This window comes from Lepidochelys kempii, chromosome 14, assembly GCF_965140285.1.
Source record: "Lepidochelys kempii isolate rLepKem1 chromosome 14, rLepKem1.hap1, whole genome shotgun sequence".
Classification (NCBI taxonomy): domain Eukaryota; kingdom Metazoa; phylum Chordata; order Testudines; family Cheloniidae; genus Lepidochelys; species Lepidochelys kempii.
In genome coordinates, this window is record NC_136393.1 from 19683284 (window position 1) to 19705759 (window position 22476).

Genomic DNA, 22476 nt, shown 5'->3' on the forward strand with positions numbered 1-22476 from the left:
ATCACACAAGCCAGCTGGACCCTTCTGGAATACCACGATAGTCCTATTGGACTCAGTGGGATCCTTCTTCACATACTTCCAGGAGTGGATCCCCATTCCATTCCTGGAAGAGGAGGTTGTACTGCTTGGTGACATCTCTGGCCAGACCACTGTCGCTGAGCCAGGAAAAATGCCAGCTAATGCCTGACATGGGACCAGAGGAGCAACACGGTCCTACTTCACCTTCCAAAGATTTGTTGTCCTTGTTACCAAATGAGACAGTAGCCTCTGCACTGATACTGGTGCTGGACTATTTTAAGATGTTCCAAGATCTGCTTATGAGAATAACAGACAATCTAGAAATAGAGATGTCAGTTAGCTAAAAAGATTCTCAGGTTGTTCAATTACACTGATGATGTGAAGGGCCTTGTGGCTTCAAGTTTCAGGCATTCCCAAGGAGGTGCAAGCCATGATAGAAGATCTGCCTTTCAAAGGGAAGGAGTTGTTTAGCAAACACACACAGCTCTGCATTTCTCTGTAGCATGGGACATGGGTCACTTGCTGGAGGATCCTCTCCTCCTTGAAGTCTTTAAACCATGATTTGAGGACTTCAATAGCTCAGACATAGGTGAGAGGTTTTTTGCAGGAGTGGGTGGGTGAGATTCTGTGGCCTGCATTGTGCAGGAGGTCGGACTAGATGATCATAATGGTCCCTTCTGACTTTAGTATCTATGAATCTATGAACTCCAAAGCTACACTGTTCTCCTTGGGAAACTATACCCAGCCCCCTTACTGAAAATTGTGTCACTAGTAACCATGGATGTTAGAGAGGAACTAGGCACGTCACACATGCTTGATTATCCTTCCAAGAAAAAGCCCAGAAATAGCAGGGGATGCCAGTCTCCTCTTTTGGCACATGGTGCTAGCATCACATCAACAAATTTCATGGGACTGTCAGGAACTGCATCAGGAGCAGTTCCAAGCATGGAACCTTTGGAAGCCACCTTATCCTAATCTGCTGGGTATGGTCTGCTATAACTTCAGACATACATCATTGTTCATGGCTATTCTATCCAATTTAATTCCTTACTACCCTCCATTCTTCCCTTTCCCTCTTCAGGGGCCCTTCTTATGAGAGCCTACCATAAGTAGAAGTGGCCTTGTTGCTTTGGCTAGGAGCCATAAAAAAGCTGTCACCTGAATATAGGGGAAGAGGCTTCTGCTTCTGCTATTTTCTTACCCTTTCTTCTTCAGAAAATTTTTGTCCTTGGGAGACTCAAGAAATACATAAGACATCTCAGGTTCAGGATGGTAATGCTTGCCTTCATCACTCCATCTCCAAGTTCACGACTGGTTTGTGGCTCTTGACATGTGTGGCATGTACTTCCACATAGCCATCCTACCCAATCCAGAGGAGGTACCTAAGATTCACAGTGAGGCCCAACTATTACCAGTACAAGGTACTGCCATTTAGACTCTCAACGACACTCAGATTCTTCATGAAATGGTTAGAGGTGGTAGCAGTATGCTTAAGGAAACAGGGCACTCACGTCTACCTGTATGTGGATGATTGGCTGGTCAGAGGCAGGTCTCTGCAGGAGACTGAGATAGCCCTAGAGTATGTCGTCCTCTTGTTTGTGCAGCAGTCCCTTACTGTGAACTACAAGAAATCATCTCTGTCCCCATCACCCTCAAATGAGTTAATAGGGACTGTGCTAGACTCTCAATTGGCAAAAGCCTACTATGCATTATGTATATAAGCCGGAAGCAATCAAGCTGTGGACGTGGTGTCTTCGCCCTGGGATAACCCCATTGGCTCTGAACCTTCCATGTGTCAGCAACAGCCTGGCAGACTTTTTGAGCAGACATGCAGCAATCAACCATGAATGGTTACTTTGGAAGTCCATCATAGAGCTGATATTGGCTCATTGGGGGATTCCCAGAATAGACCTTTTCACCATGAAAGACAATACCAAATGCCTGATCTTTTGCTCCAGAGAAGGCATGAGCCTGGACTTATTGTCAAACTCCTTTCTGCTACAGTGGATAAAGATACCCCCCAAACTCCAGGCTGATATCCAAATGACAGATGGGACAAGGCCACACCTTATTGACCAAGGCAGTTTTGGCTGTCAGACTTATTGCGGATATCAATCTGCTGTGATCTGCTTCCCTCCCCTCCTTCCAATCTCCCAGCTTGTCTGAATATAATATCCCAGAATCATGGTCAGATACTGCACCTGGACCTACAGTGACTAAGTCTGAGGGCTTGGATGTTGTCTGGTTCAGCATTACTCACAGAGACTGACAAGTTCAGGAAATTCTTGGACAGAGCAGAAAGCAATTTATAAGAAAGTCCTTTTAACCAAAATGGAAAAGGTTCTCTATATGGGCAGTCCAACATGATCTAGATGCAACAGAGCCTGAATACTGAAAATAATTGACTGCTTGCTGCTATTGAAGCTTTTAGGAGTCCTCAGCAACTACGGACTTTGAATTGCAAGGCATCTGAGAGGGTTGCAGCCACCCAGCCCTTTTTGCTTTCACTGGGAGCACAGGAATATTGCATGTGTGATCCAGAGGTCCCAGCTATTAAAATGTTTCTGAACTTGCATGATTGAGGTGCATGTGTGCCTATAGTGGGATCCATGTTGACTACAACATCATCTCAGAGAACCACAGTTACTGTAGGTTAAGTAACTGTTCTGTAAACATTGCCCCAACCTTGTCCCCTGCATCCCAGGGACAATTAATTGCGTAAGAAAACAGGTTGCAGTACCACTGATTTCCCCGCTTTGGGAGTTTGCACAGTGGGAGCTGCTTTAATAGTCCAGACAGTATAGGCAAGAGAGATGTGCAGATTCATTGTATTCCCTGACTCATTTGGCCATATTCTTCTCTGGCTAGTGCTGGAGACTGTCTGTCGATGTGTCCCTCCTTCCCTCTGTCCTGTGCTGGCTGTTTTGTAGGCTCTCTAGCAGGACAGTGTAGCCTTCTATTTGAGTGCCTATTACCCCTTTCCTCTCTTTCACCTTTGCTTCAGGGCCTCAGCTAAGATATGCAAAAGCAGACATAGGGTTATGTGTGCACTGCAAGCAGAGGTCTGGCTGAAGCACCTGTAGACATTTCCCAAGCTATCTTTGAACTATCTAGCTTGGGTAGCAATACCAGTGAAACTGTGGTATCATGGGCTAGCTGTTTGGGCTATACCAGCCTGCCTGGGACCCCTTCCTGGGTATGTACTCAAGAGGCTAGCCTTTGCTGCTCTGGTTTCACTGGTATTGTTAGCTTTGATCTAGATAGCTTGGATATCTCAGGATGGCTACGCGTGCTGCAGTCACAACTTTGAGTGCAGTGTAGATGTATCCTTAATCGCCGTGCTAAATTACAGAGCTACCATCTATTCAGAAAGCACTAATACCCCTTGTTTGCTTTTGTGGCTTCAAATTTCATTTTTGTCACAGTCACAACAACTATGGGTACAAATGTTTTTGTTTAAATTAAGAGCTGGTTGTGATAATAAGGAAATGAGTTTTGAACATTTGTGGAGAATTGCTCTAAAGAACTTGGAGTAATCTGCTTTGCTTAAAATAATATTCTCTACAGAACAATTGCTGATTGGATTGAAAGACAAAGACACCATTGTGAGATGGTCTGCTGCAAAAGGGTAGGTTTCTTCTATTTAATTTAAAACTAATAGATTAGCATAACAGCTGAATGTTTCCCAGGGCTAAATAACTGCATGTTGTTTTCTCAGTGTTATCGGTTATTTATGATGGTTGCAACACAAGTGATGACATGGAGCCCGTGTCTGCTAGTGTTCTTGGATGGAGGTAGAAGTGGTGGGGCAGCGAACTAGGAAATTTTAACTAGGGTTGAGTTTGGAATGATGCGTGAGGATTTTACTTGGGGCTTTTTTGCAATAGTGTTTCTTCCCAGTTGGCTGGTCCACGTTTTCGTCTTTTCCATTTGAAAATCTTACTTCTTTGTTAGGCACATTATTTTGTAGCTTTTCAGCTTGTAGTCTGACATTTGTGTCCTAGTGTGACACTGTTGAAATAATGCATTGTGTCGTCTGTAGTTTGAATCCTGTTATCTTAGTGTAAACTTTTATCTTAAATTACTGTAATTGTACAGCAAATCACTTTTCTTCTCTTTTTTTTGCAGGATTGGTAGAATAACTGGAAGGCTTCCAAAAGAGTTAGCTGATGATGTGGTTGGATCTCTGTTGGATTGCTTTAGGTAATACTATTTTGTATTTATGCAATAGCTTGCATCCTTGGATCTCAAAATACTCCTATGCTGTGTACATAATTTCACAGCTGCCATGTGGCCATTTCTGGAGTGGGAGGGCAACATTCAGGCAGGCAACTGGCCCATAGCACATATAAAACAATAAGGAGAATTGGAATTTTGGCCAAGGGCATGGGGCAAACACCTACATGTGTGAAAAGTACTACTGGAACTTTAATGTCCATGCAAGTTTGGACCTCATTGTTAGGGTCTCATTGAAAGAATAAAACAGAATTTTGTGGTGGTAGGAGGTGGTTTGGATTAGTGCACTAACTTTTTCATGACAGATCTGTGTTCAAGTTCTGATATGCTGTATGTGAAATTGAACTTGATGGTTTTTCCTATCCTAGTATCCAGTGAATATTTCTTCACACAGCAAATTATGTAGGCATAATTTGCTATGACTTGCAATGTGGCATTTTTCAGGTCAGGGGTGAGGTGCATTGGCAGAGCAGTGTGGGAAAGTTTGAACAGTGTCCTCCTACACTGTTTGTGACTCTGGCTAGTACTGATGTATTATGTTCATGAACACCGCAAAATTGGTTCAGAAGTATAAAAAGAAAGAGGGAATGTTTTCTTGTACATGTAAGAGCAGAATTGTTGCATATGTGAAAACTAAATTGCTATGAAACCCTTTTCTTCCCATCCAAAGTTGCCTATTGTGTTTAGAATCAGCAGAAAAGCAGAGGAGTACGTGTACGTTTGGTTTACAGGTTACTTGTCCTAGCGTTAAACATTCATAAGTAATGCTTGGCTTTCTGAGGTGGAAGTGTATGGTCATGGTTGTCTTGCTAAAAACTATATCAGCTTATTGCATTCAGGATCCATATGTGCCTTTTGTTACTCAGCGTAGGCAACTTTGCAAGCATCCAGTCTGTATTAAATGTTCTTCTTTAGATGTGTTTTTTTCTTTTCTGTAGCCTCTAGCATGCCCAAGGACAATTTAAGGAGTGTAGTAACTGTGTCTGATATCAGGGGGTAGCTATGTTAGTCTGTATCCACAAAAACAACAAGGAGTCCAGTGGCACCTTAAAGACTAACAGATTTATTTGAGCATAAGCTTTCGTGGGTAAAAACCCCACTTCTTCAGATGCATGGAGTCATGCTTATGCCCAAATAAATCTGGTAGTCTTTAAGGTGCCACCGCTCTCCTTGTTGTTTTTGTGTGTCAGATGTTGGCTTGCAGATTACCATTTGCAAACTAAATAAAACATGGTAAGAATTTTCTATAATGGGAATATTCAAATAAAGAAATGTCTAAGAATGAAACAGCAGTAGGACAAAGGACACTATGGAACTTTTAGCACATGATCGGAGGGTATACCCAGCTAGTTATTCTGCAACAGGCTAGAGCATTGTAGAGTTACACCCCAGTTTGCTGCATACTAACTCACCAAATAGACATGCCCTCTGTGTAGCAGGAAACTGAGTCTTACCTGGTTTGTTTTTTGAATATTGGAGTAGATTTATAAATACTTTATAGTCGGATAATCTCACTCTGGGGACACAGTACTAGAGATAGCTTTTAAAATCTCTGAGGATACTCAGAAACTGTTAGCAATAATGGTCTCCATAGAATGTCAATCAAAATATGTAGAAAATGTATTTTTGTCTGGGTCAAGAAGAGGGAAACCATATTATATATTACACTTCAGTCCAGAGAGTAAGTGAGTAAGAAGAAGAATAAAAAACAGAAGGAACTAATTAATACATATGATGTTGCTTTTTGCTATGGGAGTCACAAATTTTGTGATTCTTCCCCCCCCACATACAAATTTTTTTTTTAAACCATCATGATAGTTGATATTCTGTGGGGCTTATTTTTATTTTTATTTTTTTTTGGCCTGTGGATTAATGATATACTATGCATGTGAATGAGTTTCGCTTGGAATCTTGAGCTGCCCAATAAAAAATTGTCCAGCTTAGGTGGCTAAGCAACCACACTGTGTCAACAAAAAGAACCAGACGAGTGAGATGTTTCATTGCTCTAGGGTTAGAAAGCTTCACTTTCCCTCAAGGTTTTTTTTTTTTTTTTTTAAAGATACAAAACCCAACCTCAAAACATTTCAGAAATCAAATTCAGAGAGAGATGGGCTTGGGTAGTATAGCTATATAGCTGCCCGCTATTAACACAATATGAGCATGGCTAACTGTACTTAAGTGTTCACAACACTTGACTTTTTTTTAGTTACTGATTTGCACTTTACTTAGACTTTTTTCACAATTATTCTCCTATGGCTTCTCCCAAAATACTAGAATAAAAATGCCTTATTTAGGGTGGTTGACACAATGCTGGAATATCGACTTCAGTCAGCAATGGCAATAATTCTAGCATTCCTTGGCTTATCTCATCTGAGATTGGTATAGAACGGACACATGGGAAACATTTTCCTCTGTTTTGTATTGTAGCAAGGAAATTGCAATGGAGAAGCATCCGGTAGGTACATATCCATTTTGTGCTGGAGGATATAACTAGACCTTATGCAGAGAGGCTAGGACTTGTAAATCAGCACTAAGTGTGGCAAACTGGTTAGCAAGTAGACCCAATAGAAAATTCTTCAATGTGTCCAACTTCAGGCTTGGTATGTATAAGTTACTATTTCAGCACAGCCTGTTTGTATTTTTTAGCTGTCTGGATGAATTCTAATTAACAACTAGATTTCATAAAACTATCCAAGGTAATAAGTAGCTTCAGTTGCTTCCTTGGATTCTCCTTCACAGGATTGCCATCTTGGATTTTGTGATGAGCTGGCAATGGTGAATAAATTAAATTGGAGAAACATTTACTTGAATTGAAGAGTAAAGATGAGATACTCTAGTTTATGTACATAAAGAGAAGTGAGAATGGAACTGATCTACTTGAACAAGAGTCACTTGAGTCAATATGAAGAATTTCCATGACAAATGTGCAAATGTACAGATTCAAATGTATATTTGAGAGTCTCGCTATTTAACAGTTTAATAAACAACAAAATCCAAGTCAAAAACTGATTTCAAGATGTATGCTTAGCTGGAAAACAGATCAGAGAGATTATACTAGTGGTGCTGGTCTGGACTGAACTGGACTGCAGTCTGCCTTGGCATGGGCTAATGAGGAAGCATCATATCAACTGCAGTTCCAGCCCTGGTACGGAGTACAGAAAATTTTTGAATTGCCACTGGTGTGCTGTTCCATCTCGTGTTTCCAGTTGTCTTTGCTGGGATGCCACATGGTCCTGGACAAAGAGAAGCTTGCAGTGCTGTTGTGGGAATGAAGATGATGAACCTGGTGGCCAGGATTACTGTGAGATAGGACTGTGTAGAAAGGTGCTGTGTGGAGACGGGACAGGCAGAGGGAACAGGTTTTGTAAGAGCTGCTCTTGAAAAGGACTGAAGCAAGACAGCCTTTTTAAAGACTTCTGCTGAAATCCTGGCCACTTTGTTCTCTACTTTTTCATCAGCCTGAATGGAATTTCTGTGGAATCACTGAGTAGAAGCAAAAGCTCATACAAAGAGGATGGGAGGGGGGAAGATTTAGTGACCAATTGCAGTGACCTGTCTGTGGTGCAGGGTGGTATTGGAGGCAGTACCAGGTGGTAATATGGTATTCCTCCCCCTCCCCAGGTTGTTCTGCAGGGAATGTCAAGTTACATACACTGGTTGTATTCTTGGCACTTGATCACACTTCTGCTATATCTTATTAGTAAGGTTATGATTTTGGTGTGGAAACTTTCACATCAGAGGGACGGGAAAAAAATAAGTCACAGGTCACTAAATAATGTAGTTTTTGCTTCATCAACATACACAAAAATATAGTGTGCCTGCTGAAAGGTGCAGCCTGGTTGAGGGGTTGGAGAGTGAGCTCACTGTGCAGCGGTGGCTCCTGTGCCGCGTGGCTGGGCCTGCTCTTGTCCAGGTGTTGCAAACTGGATCATGTGGTCACAGCACCGCTCAGGTTTGGCCCATCCACCTCTCTGTAGGAGATGAAGCCCCTCAAACACCAAGTCCCAATGCCACTCTATAAATTATACTCGGCGCTTCAAAGACCAGTAGTTAGTTGCTATATTTTCATTTTTTTTTTAAAAGATCTGTTTTTCAAATCTGGGTGATTAATAATCTAATTAGTAAATAGGTGACTTCCTTTTTCTCAGACATTAATAGGATGTACTGTAGGCAAGGAAAATAGAAATCTGCTGTGAATTTTGCACAAAATTTCTCCTAAAAAAACTGAATACCAATGGGGATTTTCATTTTGTATTTTGCTTGGCCCTTCTCTTTTATAATTTAATGCCAGTTATTGCTGGATATAAGATGGGTCATTCTGAAATATGTTAATTTAATTATGTGAATAATAAGAAAAAAAATAAACAAAACTAGGTCAAAATAAATGGTTAGATAATCTGTAGATATTTTCTGAAACTGCACAGATATATGATAAAATATATTTCAACACATGACTTTTGAAAGGGGCCTACCTTATAGTTTTTCAGACATGTTTGTGATGAGTGATGGTGGGATTTTTGATAGGGATCCATAATCCACATTACTTATGCCTAATTTAAATATTGTTACTGATTAAAGATATTTTTAATGACTACTTTTATATCTATGTGAAAGCACTGAGTAATGCAGATTATTATTGTTGTTAATTAATATTATCTAATAGGAAGTAACATTTAACTTGCTTAGATTGGCATCTAATTTTAGTTCAGCAACTTTGGTAATGATTTTCACTAATAAATTGAATGTTTTGGCTTTACGTGTGGAAGCTAGTAAACCATTATAAGATGGGGAGGATTGCTTCTTTAGGGCTATTGTTTCTATCTGTGTGGTTGCAGAGCAAAAAAAAAAAAAAGTTTGAGTATGAAGACTGCCTTCACAATAATGAGGGAGAAAAATCTTTCTCTTTAATATGAGATCTGAAGTCCAGCAGAACTTGATGGAATTAACCTAAGTTAATGATTTTTTTTGCACTTAGATATCTGTTGTCCTTTTGTCTCAGGAAGCTCAATTAATTCACCAAAGTATTTATTTTTCACCAATTTAAAGCTCTTAGAAAATATTTTTATAAGGAAATGCTAGAAGAAAATTATTTCCTTCATACTCACTGCATATGTACCTAGTGGCATAGACAGAAAACTATTCTCATTGAAAACTCTGATTAGACTTTAGTATGTGATATTTACTTTGGATGACTTAGAAAGTGTGTGATACCTTAGCAATTGAAGCAGCACAAACATTTTTTTTTTTAATATGCAAGGTTTTGGACTACAAAGGTTTACAAACTTTTTTGCACATGTTGGTTGGTGTCCAAGATAAGAAAATATTCTGTTACTTTTTTCAGTTACTAATTTGTCTATTGTGGTTTTAATATGCGGGATTTTCTATGTCTATATGTGCTTATATCACCACAGTATATGGGCTCCTCCAAAGTATTTACAAATTAAAATAATCATTTCTCCTCTTCTTGCCCAGCCTTTTAGAGAAACAGCTTGACTAGTTTATAGGAGTTGTTTTGTTAGAATTTTTTTATTTTATTTTTGGTATGTGTTTTGCTATTGTAAGGTAAAAAATCTAATGTATTGTGTTTTGTATTTTAGAATGAACTAGATTTACCTGTACTGAGGTGCTGGGATTTGCAAAGGAGACCAAGGTGCCCAACTCCCTGGGTCACCTTTGACAATCCCAGCAAGAATGCATATTCTAATCGTGGCTGTAACTATGCATTTTTCTGTTTTAAAAAATTAGATTTATGCTCTGATTAGTGTAGTTCAAAGAAACTACACTTTGTAAATATTGTGCTATTACTAAATATTAAAAGTGAATGTATTGAGGATCCTTGAGGATCTTAAATTTGAACATTTTAGAATTCTTAGTGGTATCGTATTGTTTTTAGGTTTTCTTTCTTATTATTAACTTAATACAAAATAAAATGTTCATGTGAATATGATGTTGCATTCTACAAGTCCCCCCCTCATTTGTTTCTGCTATCTCTGCAAAAGTGTCTAAATCTTGAATCACTTTTGGTATTCTTGCTCTAGATCTTAATTATCAGCCACTGCAGGTCACGCCAGTTTGTTTGATGTTTTTTGTATTGTGGATAAAAATCCACTATGGCTTAGTGTGAAGTCTGCTCTCTCTCATCTTTTACTTCTGATGTAGACAAGCATGTGTTTGTTCTGGAGATAGAATGCCATTATATTAATACACTGTACCACCTACCCATTTTATACTCCTGGTTTTTGTCATGCACCAGGTTACTGAAAATAATTTTCTTTTTGATAATGAGATTTGATAATAATTGGCACACGAGTATCTGAAGTTGAACTTTTTATTTGTATTTGAGGGTGAGTATGTTTATATCAATAAATGGTTTAAGCACAGTGTTGTTTATTCAGTTGAACAATTGCACCATTAACATGGTAGTTAAAGTAGGAAAGAACAAACATTTTAAAAAAATATTTATGCAGTGGTTCCTGTATTTAAAAAAAAAAAAAAGTCTACTCTAATACTGTGAATACAAACTGCAGTAGACAAATAGTGATTTGGATTACACATGATAAAACCCAGAATGCTCAAGTTAAACTTAACAGTGTTTCTGTGTTCTAAAATTAGTTTCCAGGAAACAGACAATTCTTGGCATGGAGGATGTCTGGCTCTGGCTGAATTAGGCAGGAGAGGATTGTTACTCCCTTCCCGAATCGCAGATGGTAAGTTTCTTGAACCCCAATAATATATACAGTAATATGATATAACCTGTGGACACTGTGACTGGCTCCCCCTTCGGCTGCAGCCTGGGACTGTGCCCCCTGAACTCTCCCCAGCCTGGGCTGTCTCTCACAAAGACTTGCAGCAACCCCTCCAGGAGCTGTGATCATTCAGCACAACTGCATGTGGATTCCCACACCCAGCTAGATTGCATGAATGCCACTCGTGAATCACACAGAGAAAGGCACCAGCCAAATCCCCCCGGTTCCCAGCACTGTACCCCAGGAATATACTGTCTTGCACTGCTCAAGATGGGCAGTGCAAATTTATTAATTAGTTCACCACTTCAGCAATGGAAAGTGGACATACACCAGCCTTTGCGAAGCTGAGCAGATTGCCCCACATTTCATACAAGCTCACGGGTAAAGATAACCAATTAAACAAATTTATTGACTATAAACGGTAGATTTTAAGTGATATTAAGTGATAAGCAAAAAGTCAGAGTGGTTACCAAAAGAAAAGAAAATATAAGCACGCAGTCTAAACTCTCAATTCTATTAGACTGGGCAACATCTAGATTAAGCAGTTTTTCTCACCGCACTGGATATTGCAGTCCTTAATATACAGGTTTGTTCCTTAAACCTGGGCCAATCTCCTCTGTTGGAGTCTTGTCTTCTTCTCCGTGTCTTAATTGCTTGCAGTGAAGGTGAGGGCAGGAGAAGGGCCTGGTATGTGTCCACTCTGTTTTATATCCTCAGTCCATGTGCTTGGGGAGCACAAGTCCAGACATGTCTGGGGGGCATTGCTGAGTCTCTCCAAGCAAGGTTGAGCAATTCCTCTGGTGTGGCCTCATGCAGGTGAGTCATTGCATTGTAGCTCCCTTGCTGGACAATGGTTGTTTGACACCCCGCCCGGGCGTTGGTTATTTTCCTTGCTGTTGCCTCTGGGGAGCTAATATCTGGCTGATTCTCCAACTTACAGCATGTTTTAGTGACCACCATACAACACAATTCTCGTAATTTCATATGCATTAATGATACACATATATGGATAGAGTAGTGACTTTCAGCAGTTCATAACCTTTCCTCTGATACCTTACAAGGCATGCTTTATATGTAAGATCATGATTATATGAAAATGAGGATTATGGGGGTTACAGGATGCTCCCCCAAGGTGTAGAATGTATCACACTGTCTTTTTGTTATGTGTATTTTAACTACTAAAAAATGCCACATTTTTCTAATCTACCAAGTGGTGTTGTAAAGAACTTTGGCAGAGTTTATATATTGTAAAATACAAATTGAAACAAACTGCCGCCCCCACCCAACAACTGAACAAACGAAAATGATCACCTAAGTCCCTTAATTTAAGATTATCAGATGTTGTTGAAGTGCTTGTACTGGAAGAAGATAAGGCTGGATAGAAAAGCTTGCCTATTTTCTATGTTAACCAATTTTTGTGCACCAGACTTTGGTTTTAGGTGCCTAGAGAAGGGCACTGGCTTGAAATAATTGTCTTGCCTCACTACTAAAGTAATTTGCCATACTGTTGAAATGATTGAGACAGAGTGGACAAAGTGTTAATTTTCAAAGCCGTACATAGTGTGTATATATATATAGAAAAGCTCCAGGATCACATCAGTGAAAGCTTCATGGCCTCAAGCTTTTGTCCTGTTTTTGAAAATCTATTGATTCTTTATATTCTCTTTATTTCAGTACTGCTCCTCTTCATTCTCTGTCTCCATAAAATGACAAAGGCCAAAACTGTATAGGTCAGGAATACAGGATGTCTTTTATCATTGCTTAAAATGGTTCACTTATCATAATTTGGCAGAGCCTCCTTTTTTTATTTCTGTATAATTTTAGAGGTTTTCCTCCTACACAGAAAATCTTGGTACCATGCAAATATCTTTCTGCTTATACCACTATCTAAGTACTTCGGCCCCAGTCCTGCAAATTTATATATAATGGTTAACATTAAGTTGAATAGTGCCATTGAACTCAAAAAGTTAAGCATGTGTGTAAGTCCTTACAGAATTGGAGGCTTAGACCTTTATACCTGGAATCTGATAGCCTGATAATGCAACATTTTTCAGTAATAATATGGAGAATGTCAACTGTAAATTAAGGGGTGTCAGGAAGTTTGGAATCAAATGTGGCTGGTTGGAATCCTGGCTCTGCCAGTAATTTGCTGTATGCCACTGAGCCACATCACTTTACCTCTTAGCCTCAGCTTTCAACATGTATGAAGTGAGGATGACAGTGATACCTCCCCTTCCTCCCTCACGTAGATGTTAACAGTACAAACATCGGTAAATCTTATCTGAATATGCATGGGCTATATATGTAGTAATCTGTGGGTTTTTGACCATCAAATTGTTTCATGGACGTTCTGAGGGGTAAAGAAAGATGGAAATAAAAAAATTACGCTTTGCAGCAGCCTGTTTACTTTGATTGCACATCTACATTTTGTGATCTGAGGATGTAATGACTCTCCTGCAGGATTCCTGCTTATGATATAGTTGTCTTTATACCTTTGGCTACGATACTTTCATTTAAACAATTGAACACCTATAACCTCAAAATGAACCTTGATAAAATAATATAGGGGTAATCTTTAACAGGGCCCTGTAACAGGTTCATAACAACACCAACCCCGCTTTTTCCTCTCCTCCTTTTCATTTAGGGCTTTGTAGATCAAAACCCACATTTTCAAACTCCACTCTGAAGGCAGCCAGTGCTGGATATGCAGCACAGAAGTCATGGTTTCTCACCAAAAAATCCTGCTTTATAAGTGGGCTGCTCTGTCTTGCCACTTTGATGTAAGGTGTATCCCCATATAAGAGTGCATTACAGTAATCCAGTCTTGAGGTGACAGAAACATGGTTTATGGTAGCAAAGTCTACATCTGAAAGAAATGGTTACAATCTCTAGGTAGACACAGATTAGAGAAGAAAGTATTCCTACACTGCTGCTATTTGATCATCTAAAAGCAACTAGGACCCCAGTCCTACCGTCTGCAAACATAAGTCACAAATGGAGGGTATGTATTCTCAATTAAAGGAGATGTTATCATTTCCATATCTTCCAGTTGCTTCTCCCAACTAATCAGTGTTACAATCTCAGTTTTTTCTGGATTAAGCTTCAGGCAGCTAGCTCTCCTTGATGCCCCACTTTCCCTCAGACATTGGGCCAGGAACTCAATAGCACTGGATGTTTATCAGCATACTGAAAATATCAGATTCCGTATCTCTTCAGTAACCCTTTAAGCAGCTCCCTGTGTGCACACTGCATGGGCAAGGGAGACAAGGTGAACTGCATACAGTTCCCTTAGGAGGAAGAAGCATCTGTCCTTTCCCACCTTCTGTGAATACTCATTGAGTAAAGAATGGAATTCCCCAAGAGTATCATCATCCACTCCTACTGTGATCTGCTTGTGCAACCATACTTCGGAACCAACTCCTGAGTGACTCAGACTAAGTGCATGTGTACACGAGCACTTATTACATGGAATATAAATCTACATTGCTTCAGTGTGCTATGCAGTAACTCTCCATATGGACTGTTCTGCTGCCATATAAAAAGTTCTCTACTGTGCATTGACCTGCTGCAGTTTCAAACAGCAGGGTGCAAAGCACATTTCAGAGGTGATTGAAATTTTTCCCTTGAAAAATCACCAAGTGCGTTGTTTATATAAGGCCGAAGCACTTCATTTAGACCTTTTGTTTCGATATACTGTAAATGAAACACTTTTGAACTTGTCAAAACAGCTTTGTGGGAAATTTCAAAATTTTGACTTTTTATTCTGATTTAGGATGAAAGAAAACTTCAAAATGTCAGAATTTCCCCTGGACTGGAAATCTTGAATTTCAACCAGCTCTAGTCAAGAGTAACCTCTCTCCTTTTAGGGCCCAGAACAAACTGTTTCAAGAAGCAATAGCTGATGGTATGGAGACATAACTTCTCTAAACCATGTCCTGATGTGACATTCAGCAAGTTTGTACCAGTAATTGAATTGCCTGTTGTTATTGTTTAGTAGGTTGTTGCCTCTTTCTCAGCATTCTGCAGTCACCATCACTTATCTGATACAGAGGTTAGTAGCATGCATAAAATGTTCCTGTTTCTCACCTCCTGTGTTTTATGCTACACCAGGCTGCCTTTAAAGAGGACTCCTTACAGGAACTGAAGATGAGGCACTATGTAGGGGGGTGGATATTAAAGATGTAGAATAACTTGAGAAAATAAATTACACCACTGTGAGCTGGAGGGCATTTCATACAAGAGCTTTAATGTTCTACAGAGTGCAGTATCTGTTCTACTTACAAAAAACATGCACCTTATCATTAGAAAAGAACTAATCTTCAGGAAGGCAGGTCAACATTGTACCTATCTATTGTTAACAAAAGTGCTCAGGGTGATTTGGGAAATTGTAGGTTGCTAAATCTTGCTTTAAATAACAGGGAAAAAATTAGAAAAGTCTAGCTAGCTAGTTATAAAGCATCAGTCTGAATATAGTGGGCAAACTAGCATTTAACCTCTAAGTATGAACTATGCCTCTTTTAACTGTGTTAGAACACTATTGAAAATTGAAACAGGTAAAGGAGAACTGGTGGGTGTAGTTTAATATAGAGTTTAAAATGGCCTTTGATGAAGTTCCTCATAGAAGGCCATTGAGCAAAATGAGTAATAGGTGGGTGGAAGATGAAGTCCTGCAAAGGATTTTTTTTAAAAAAAGGCTTGGGATAAGGTATACAGAGTAAGAATAGACTGTTTTCAGTGTGGAAGGAGATCCTGAGAAGGGCAGAAGGAATTTTGGAGGCATGGTGGTAGGAGAACATATGGTAAAGAGGCATGAGAACATGTTTTTATAAACTAAGATGATGAAGTTTGCCTATGAAAATATAAGAGAGTCAGTAATGAATGGGATGGAGGAGATCAGCCAGTTGCTCAGGTCTATGCTTTCCAATAGGTGAACATGTGAAGAAAGCTGCAAGCAAGCTTGCACAAGCATGAAAATGGATACAAGGGATCTTCAAAAGTATCTCTGGGTATGTCCACACAGCAGTGTAAGCTGAAGGTTAGTGGGACTTGAGTCAGCTGGCCTATGTCAGGGAACAATGGGCTTGATTGTCTACATTGCATTTTAACCCTAGGTCTAGGGCTCTGGTGTCCACATTGCAGTACACAGACCTGAGTCAAAGTAGTCCTATCCCAGAGTGCCTAGCAGCCACGCCCACACCCCCCATGGTGTCGACATTCTAGTCCTACGAATGTGTTGCACTGCAGGAAAACACTACTGCTGTTGATGGGACTCAGGTGCCCATAAGGAGCACATGAGTACATAAACTGCGTAATTATCTTCTTTGGTGGCTGTCGCAGTAGAATGACTGCAGTTTGAGAACTCTTTAAACTGAACTCCCACGTAATCTGAGAATTGGCTCTCCACGTTTAGGTTGAGTAACGTTGGCAGTGCTGCTCCTCTTCCGCTGGGAACTCTGGGATACATCTGGAGAACTTCCAGGACCTGAGTCTAGCCAGGGCCACATGCACACAGGAAAGCAATAGGGCTCAGGACCCTAGGTCCCAGCTTAACATGGGCTTGGATCCTACAGCCATGCATGGCCCCAGGACTCTAGGTCCAATCTCTAGATTAGCACAATTGGGGTGTGGATGCAAGGGTGGTTAGGCTTTAGTCTGGGCTCAAACCCGGGCTTGCATTGCTGTGTAGACATACCCAATGTGTAGCTAATCTATGGAACTCACTGCCTTGGTATATTATTGATGCAGTTGGCTTAGTCCTGCTCAAAAAAAATAAAAATAAAAAAATTGGACTCTAGTAACAACTATATGTACAGTACTAAGGATAAAGTAACACTTGTCATTTATCTTCATACTTCAAGGCATTAAACTGAATACCAGGTAGGGTCAGGGAGAAATTCTTCCTACTCTCTCTGTCGCTTGTTATTATACAGTTGGTTGCTAATTTATATAATGTACCTAAGTTATTAGCATTGGTTGTTAGAATTATCAAACATCTAATTCGTATAGTCTGCAGTTAATATTATATCTAGCAGAATCTTGCCTAGCCAAATCCATCTTATCCCAAGATACCATATTATTTGGAAATTAGATTATGCCCCCAAACTGCATCAGTTGCATTGAAAAGCATCTGTTCTTTTTAAAATTCATTTTATGGCCATTGTTGTCTTTTGTATAAATGGGGCTCTCCTGTATCTGAGTAATTAGTTGATGTGAAAGGTGTATATATGGTTTAAATTGGTTTATGATCTTCCTTTGTTTTACTCAAACTGATTGGGCAGTTTCAATTTTTTAATACCAGTTACATTAGCAGCTGCTGTACAAGTCTAAACATGATTACTTATGAATCATAAGTAGTACAGTTTTTTGTTAAACCTTTGGCAAAGCTTGTCTGGATAACATCTTTGTGGGATTTTCGGGAGTGCCTGTAGTTTCCCAAATGGCTGGGATGTACAGTATGCAGATTCATTCACCTGTAGCTTTCCAGTTAAGGAAACTCATCTTAATATCATAAGATAGGTGGCTGATATGCTAGGCCATGATTTACTTCAATTGCTAGCTCTAAAGCAAATATTGGTGTAACATGCTATTGATTATTTTTTGTGCAAAACACACTTTACCAACAATAATAACATAGACAATTTATTTGTTCCTTAATCATTAAAATATATGGAATTAATAATTAAAGTACAGTTCTTAGCTTTATTTGAAAAATGAGAAGTTCTTATACACAATTATAGAATTAGAAAATAGTTTGTCTGCAAAAGCACATTAAGTTCCAGAATTAGTGATACATATTTACTGAAATTGAAACCTTCACCAGCAGTGCTTTCCTCAAGTGAAATAAATTATTGGCATAGCTATCCTTTTAGGCTGGGATTTCCAAAGGAGCCTAGGAGTGTTAGGTGCCCAAATACTGTTGAACTTCAATGGAATTTGGAAACCTAACTCTTTGGAAAATCCCAGCCTTAGGACTTGTCTGCACACGGAGTTGTACTGGTTTAATTCAAGCTATAAATTTAAACTGATTCAGTTAAACTGGTGCAAACCCTGTGTGAGCATGAGCACTTTTATTTCAACTTGAGAAGCTTATTTTGGTTTAAATTTAAACCTGTTCTTAGCTGACTAAGTTGGTTCCTGGGCCTTTGCTATGTCCGTGTTCTTCTGCAGGACTAATTTTATGAAGAACAGATTTAATTTAAAGCAAAGTAAGCCTCTCAAGCTGGAATAAAAGTGCTTATGCAGGGATTTGCACTATTTTAACTGAATTGGTTTAATTAAACTGGTGCAAGCTTGTGCATACCCAAGATCTAAAATTTAGCAGTGTTTCTTCAGTACAACCATTGCGGTGTATTCACATTCAAAACACAGTTTTTAAACTAAGGTCTAAATAACAAATTTAAATTTAAGCTGAATTTAAACTACTGCAGAATTAAAGAAAAATTATTTGCTAGGGAAAAAAATTAGATTCATTAAACAAAATTAAGTTAAATATGATATGAGAGCGCATGATGAACAGTACATTGTTTCTAAAGTTTATAAGTCTTGTAATAAAAGCAGATGTAAAAGGTATTTTACCATATTGCAATTCCCAAAAACATTAAACATCCGTCTCATGTACTTCGATTGGCTTAAGTTATGAATGCAAAAGGTTACTCATGAAAATCTGAGTTTACACATAGGAAATTTCAAGTACTTAAAAATATTAGTACAAAATTATAAACACATTCTATTTACATGGTAGTTTGTACATAGCTTCTTATGGCCCAAACAAAAAAGTCAGCCGAAAAAATAAGTCAGTACAGAGAAACTGTGTAATCTAGCAGATAAGTTTAACAGTTGCTCCATGATGTAAAAGGATATACATTAGCAAGTGAAATAATATTATGATACTCGTGTTCTCTTTCTTAGAGTAAACACTCTGCTGCAGTCGTTGGGTCTTACTCTTTTAGACCCTTGCTGTGATTTTGCTGAATCTTTTTGATTTGTCCTTTTTTGTCCTTTTGTTTTGTGATTGCGGTGATTATCCTGAGTATCTGAAGAACTGAGGATGGGCTCTGTACATGGAATACTACAGTCTTGAGAACTTTGCTCTTCCTTGTCCATTCTTACTTTACTAGGACTATATGCAGCTAGCTGACAAAGAGCAACCGCTGCTGTTTGTTTTTGTTCATCAGAATTGTCAATTACTCTTAAATCTTGGACTTCAGTACTCTGTGCTGTGAAAGAAGGCTTGTCACAGGCACTGTTAGGATTCATTGTGTTGTATACATCTTCAGAATTTTCATTTTCATTGTTTGGAGTGGTTGCAGTCCCAGCATCATATGATGAACGCTGAAATGAAGTTTTCAGGCTGATGATGTTATAGGAATCTTTCACTGAGAGATTCAGAGGCATGTCTTGCAATTCAGTTAAAGTCTGAATTTCCATTTTGGAAGCATTTTTGTACAGGTGTTCATGAACAACTCCTGTGTGTGTGTCAGGCTTCTTTGAAAGATTAAGTGGAGTTATCCCTGTGTCGTCCTCTGTGTTGGATAGAGAGGCCTCATTCTTTGCTTGACTTTCAGTCTGAATATGTGTATCTTCCCCAGTGATGTGAACACTGAAAGAAATGGAAACAAAAAACATAATTCATTAAGTTTTTTTATTTTCTAATGGGGAGGGGGAAGGAGAATTGTTTGACCAGAACTCTAACTACATTGGGCAGCCTTTAAACGTGAAAATCACTGTGGCTAATATCAGATTTTGTAGTGTTCGGGATATTTCTTTAGAGTAGGTAGTGGGAAATGTGGATACTAATGGAACAATTGAGTTAAGTTATATATTTATGGAAAGCTGGCAAGCTCTATTAAGTGACCACTGTACTTACAGGTTTTATGGGAACTGGTATTATACTTTGCATAGATATACATATAGTTTTTAAAAATTTTTTTAAACATCTCAACATTGTTGATAGTATTTCATATACTAGACATTTAAAATATGAATAGAGTTGTCTTTGTTTCCCCTAATAAATCTTGAAAAAGCAATTTGTCGAGGGTTTGTTTTTTTATTACCTGGTAGATGAATCTCTATATTGTTGTTTCTGCACATTCTGAAGTAGAGTTGATTGATCTGTGCTTTTCCTTGCAAGTCTGAAGGCTGAGAAATTTTCTTCCTGTTGGTCATACTTCCCAGTTACAGTGGAAGGTGATTTGCTAGAGAGGTCAAACAGGCCTTCACAGACATGGCTTGTCTGAGTGAAGTTAGTTGGGCTGGGTCTACCAGGTGAGCCTGTTGCTGCACTCCCTGCACGGGGGCTCATTTTGGCATTCTCTCTTTCATTTGGGTCTTCTTTTGAATGGTTTTTGGCATGCAGCAGTGGAATTTCTTTTTCATAATCAGTCTGCTTTTTATGGGCGCTTAATGAGTATTGTTGAGATGGACTTGAAGAAGTTGGATACAATAAGGTAGTTTCCTCCATTAGATGAGAACTTGGATCTCTGCTAATACCAGCTACATGTGGAAATCTATAAAATGGAGGATCTGTTGGTCTGCAAAATCCATATGGCACTGGGGGACTGGAATGATATTGTGGAAGTAATCGGTAGTGCTCATATGATGATGGATTTATTGGCTTTGGGAGTGGCCCAGGGTGGGGAAGAAAATGTCTTTGATCTTGGGTCCCATAGACAGACAGCACAGAGTTTTCACACTCTGGTGAGTTACTTGGAAGCAAGTAAGGTGCATAGATTGCCAGTCCATGCTCATAAAAAGGGGGTGAATACTCTGGAATCATTGGATGCATGTAAGGTGGAATGGGACCAAAACCTTTTGTGGGAGGAATTTTATGTGGAAACTCTGGTGGGATAAAAGTAGAACCTGTTTTCCATGGATGGTTTGGAGTATGAAATGCAGACTTTGCATGAAAAGGCAAGCTTTTGTTCGAATTAGACAGGGATATCATTTCAGCAACCTCATTAGTTTCTGGGCCTTTACTATGTCTGTGTTCTCCTACAGGAACAAAAGCTGAGGGCCTTACAATGCCATCCAAACCAGGCTGCATGTTGATTACACTTTCTGCTGTAGTACTGGCAGGAGTTAATTCCTTTTGTATTACAGACTTTTGTTCTTGAGCTGATTTATTTGTTGTCTGATTTTGTAATTCTACATTTTCCTTGGCATCATCTTTTGCAAAAGCATATTGAGACTTAGAATCAAGATTTGATAGACCGTTTGTGATAGATTTAGAAGAAGTTGGTTTAGCTGTAGGTTCTATCTGATTGAGCTGTTTGGGCTCCAAGGAACTGGACTTTGGGCACTTGATAACTCGATCCTGCTCTGATACTAAAGTAATTGAGTTTTTGCAGAGACCATACTTCATATGGTTAAAAAGGTGGGATTTCTCATTGCAGGTAAAGGGGCACTGAAAACACTTATATTTAAATGGTTTTCCTGGAGGCCTTGGGATATAATGAGGTTTCTTTGGTTTACGCTCTTTGAGGAGACTCATTTTTCTGCTTTAAAGCTTATATTTAATGTTCCTTTATAAAACAATTTTTTTTGCAGATCTCTTCAGTTTCAAACTGTTGATGTTTTCAGTTTTTCAGGTTTCAAGAATCTGTTCTCCACATTAGAAAGGAAAATTTGATTTGAAGCCAGCTCTTCTGTTGCAAGATGTTAGGGAAAAAGCAACTCTCCAGTAATTTATAGTACAGGAACTGTAACAGAAAAATTTAAGTCAAATATGCTGGCACACAATAATTAAATAAAAAAAGAATGCATTCTTTTGACCACATCTGTCTGAAGATTTTTTCCTTGTTGAAATGTGTCAAGCACATGTATTACCCATATGTAATATCAGGTGGGCGCATAGAAAGCTGAAGTGAATGTTTTCAGACTTGGATGCCCAAAGTTAGGCATCCATGTGCATATTTAGGCACCTAAAGAAGTGACTTTTTTTGAGAGAGAGAGACACTCCGAAAAAAGCTCTTCTGAAAGCTGAGGGAACATTCATTCAGAAGGTAAATAGGACAAAAAAAAGAGTATAGATAGGTGGAGCTGTAGGGAGGGATGGAAGAAGGCAAGGGGTAGATTCTGGCAGCAGCAGGTGGTATGGCGCAAGCCTGCCAGGCCAGCTGGAATCCCTCCTCCTCTTTTCCCTGGCTGAGATGTTAGGGTGGAGAGTGGGATTGGCTCCACTCTTGAGAGCTGACCCAGTCTTTCCAGAGACCAAACAGCACTCCCTCCTGCCTGGCATAGCATCTTTTGGCAGTCTAAGAAATGTCTGAATGGATATGTTAGGACTGGCTAGTGCAGGGGTGGGCAAACTTTTTGGCCTGAGGGCCACATATGGGTATGGAAATTGTATGGTGGGCCATGGAATGCTCATGAAATTGGGGGCTGGGGTGCAGGATTGGGTGAGGGCTCTGGGGTGGGGGGAGCTGGGGATGAGGAGTTGGGGGTGCAGGAGGGTGCTCCAGGCTGGAACCAAGGGGTC

At 39.4% G+C, this 22476-nt stretch overlaps 2 protein-coding genes across 8 annotated transcripts in view; one reads left to right on the top strand and one right to left on the bottom strand.

Moving 5' to 3' along the window:
• The window catches only part of TBCD (tubulin folding cofactor D), a 252394-nt gene that overhangs the window by 45272 nt on the left and 184646 nt on the right, over nucleotides 1-22476 (top strand). For all 7 annotated transcript variants that reach the window (XM_078848698.1, XM_073311984.2, XM_073311991.2 and 4 more), the window contains exons 12-14: nucleotides 3586-3646; nucleotides 4147-4221; nucleotides 10867-10961. In XM_078848698.1, the coding sequence (XP_078704824.1) occupies nucleotides 3586-3646; nucleotides 4147-4221; nucleotides 10867-10961 (231 nt within the window). The remainder of the gene's footprint in view (nucleotides 1-3585; nucleotides 3647-4146; nucleotides 4222-10866; nucleotides 10962-22476) is intronic.
• ZNF750 (zinc finger protein 750) lies at nucleotides 18882-21489 on the bottom strand. Its single transcript, XM_073310530.1, has 2 exons — nucleotides 20054-21489; nucleotides 18882-19599 (listed from the first exon to the last, which is right to left on the bottom strand). The coding sequence occupies exons 1-2, from the start codon at nucleotides 21487-21489 to the stop codon at nucleotides 18882-18884; spliced, it is 2154 nt and encodes a 717-aa protein (XP_073166631.1).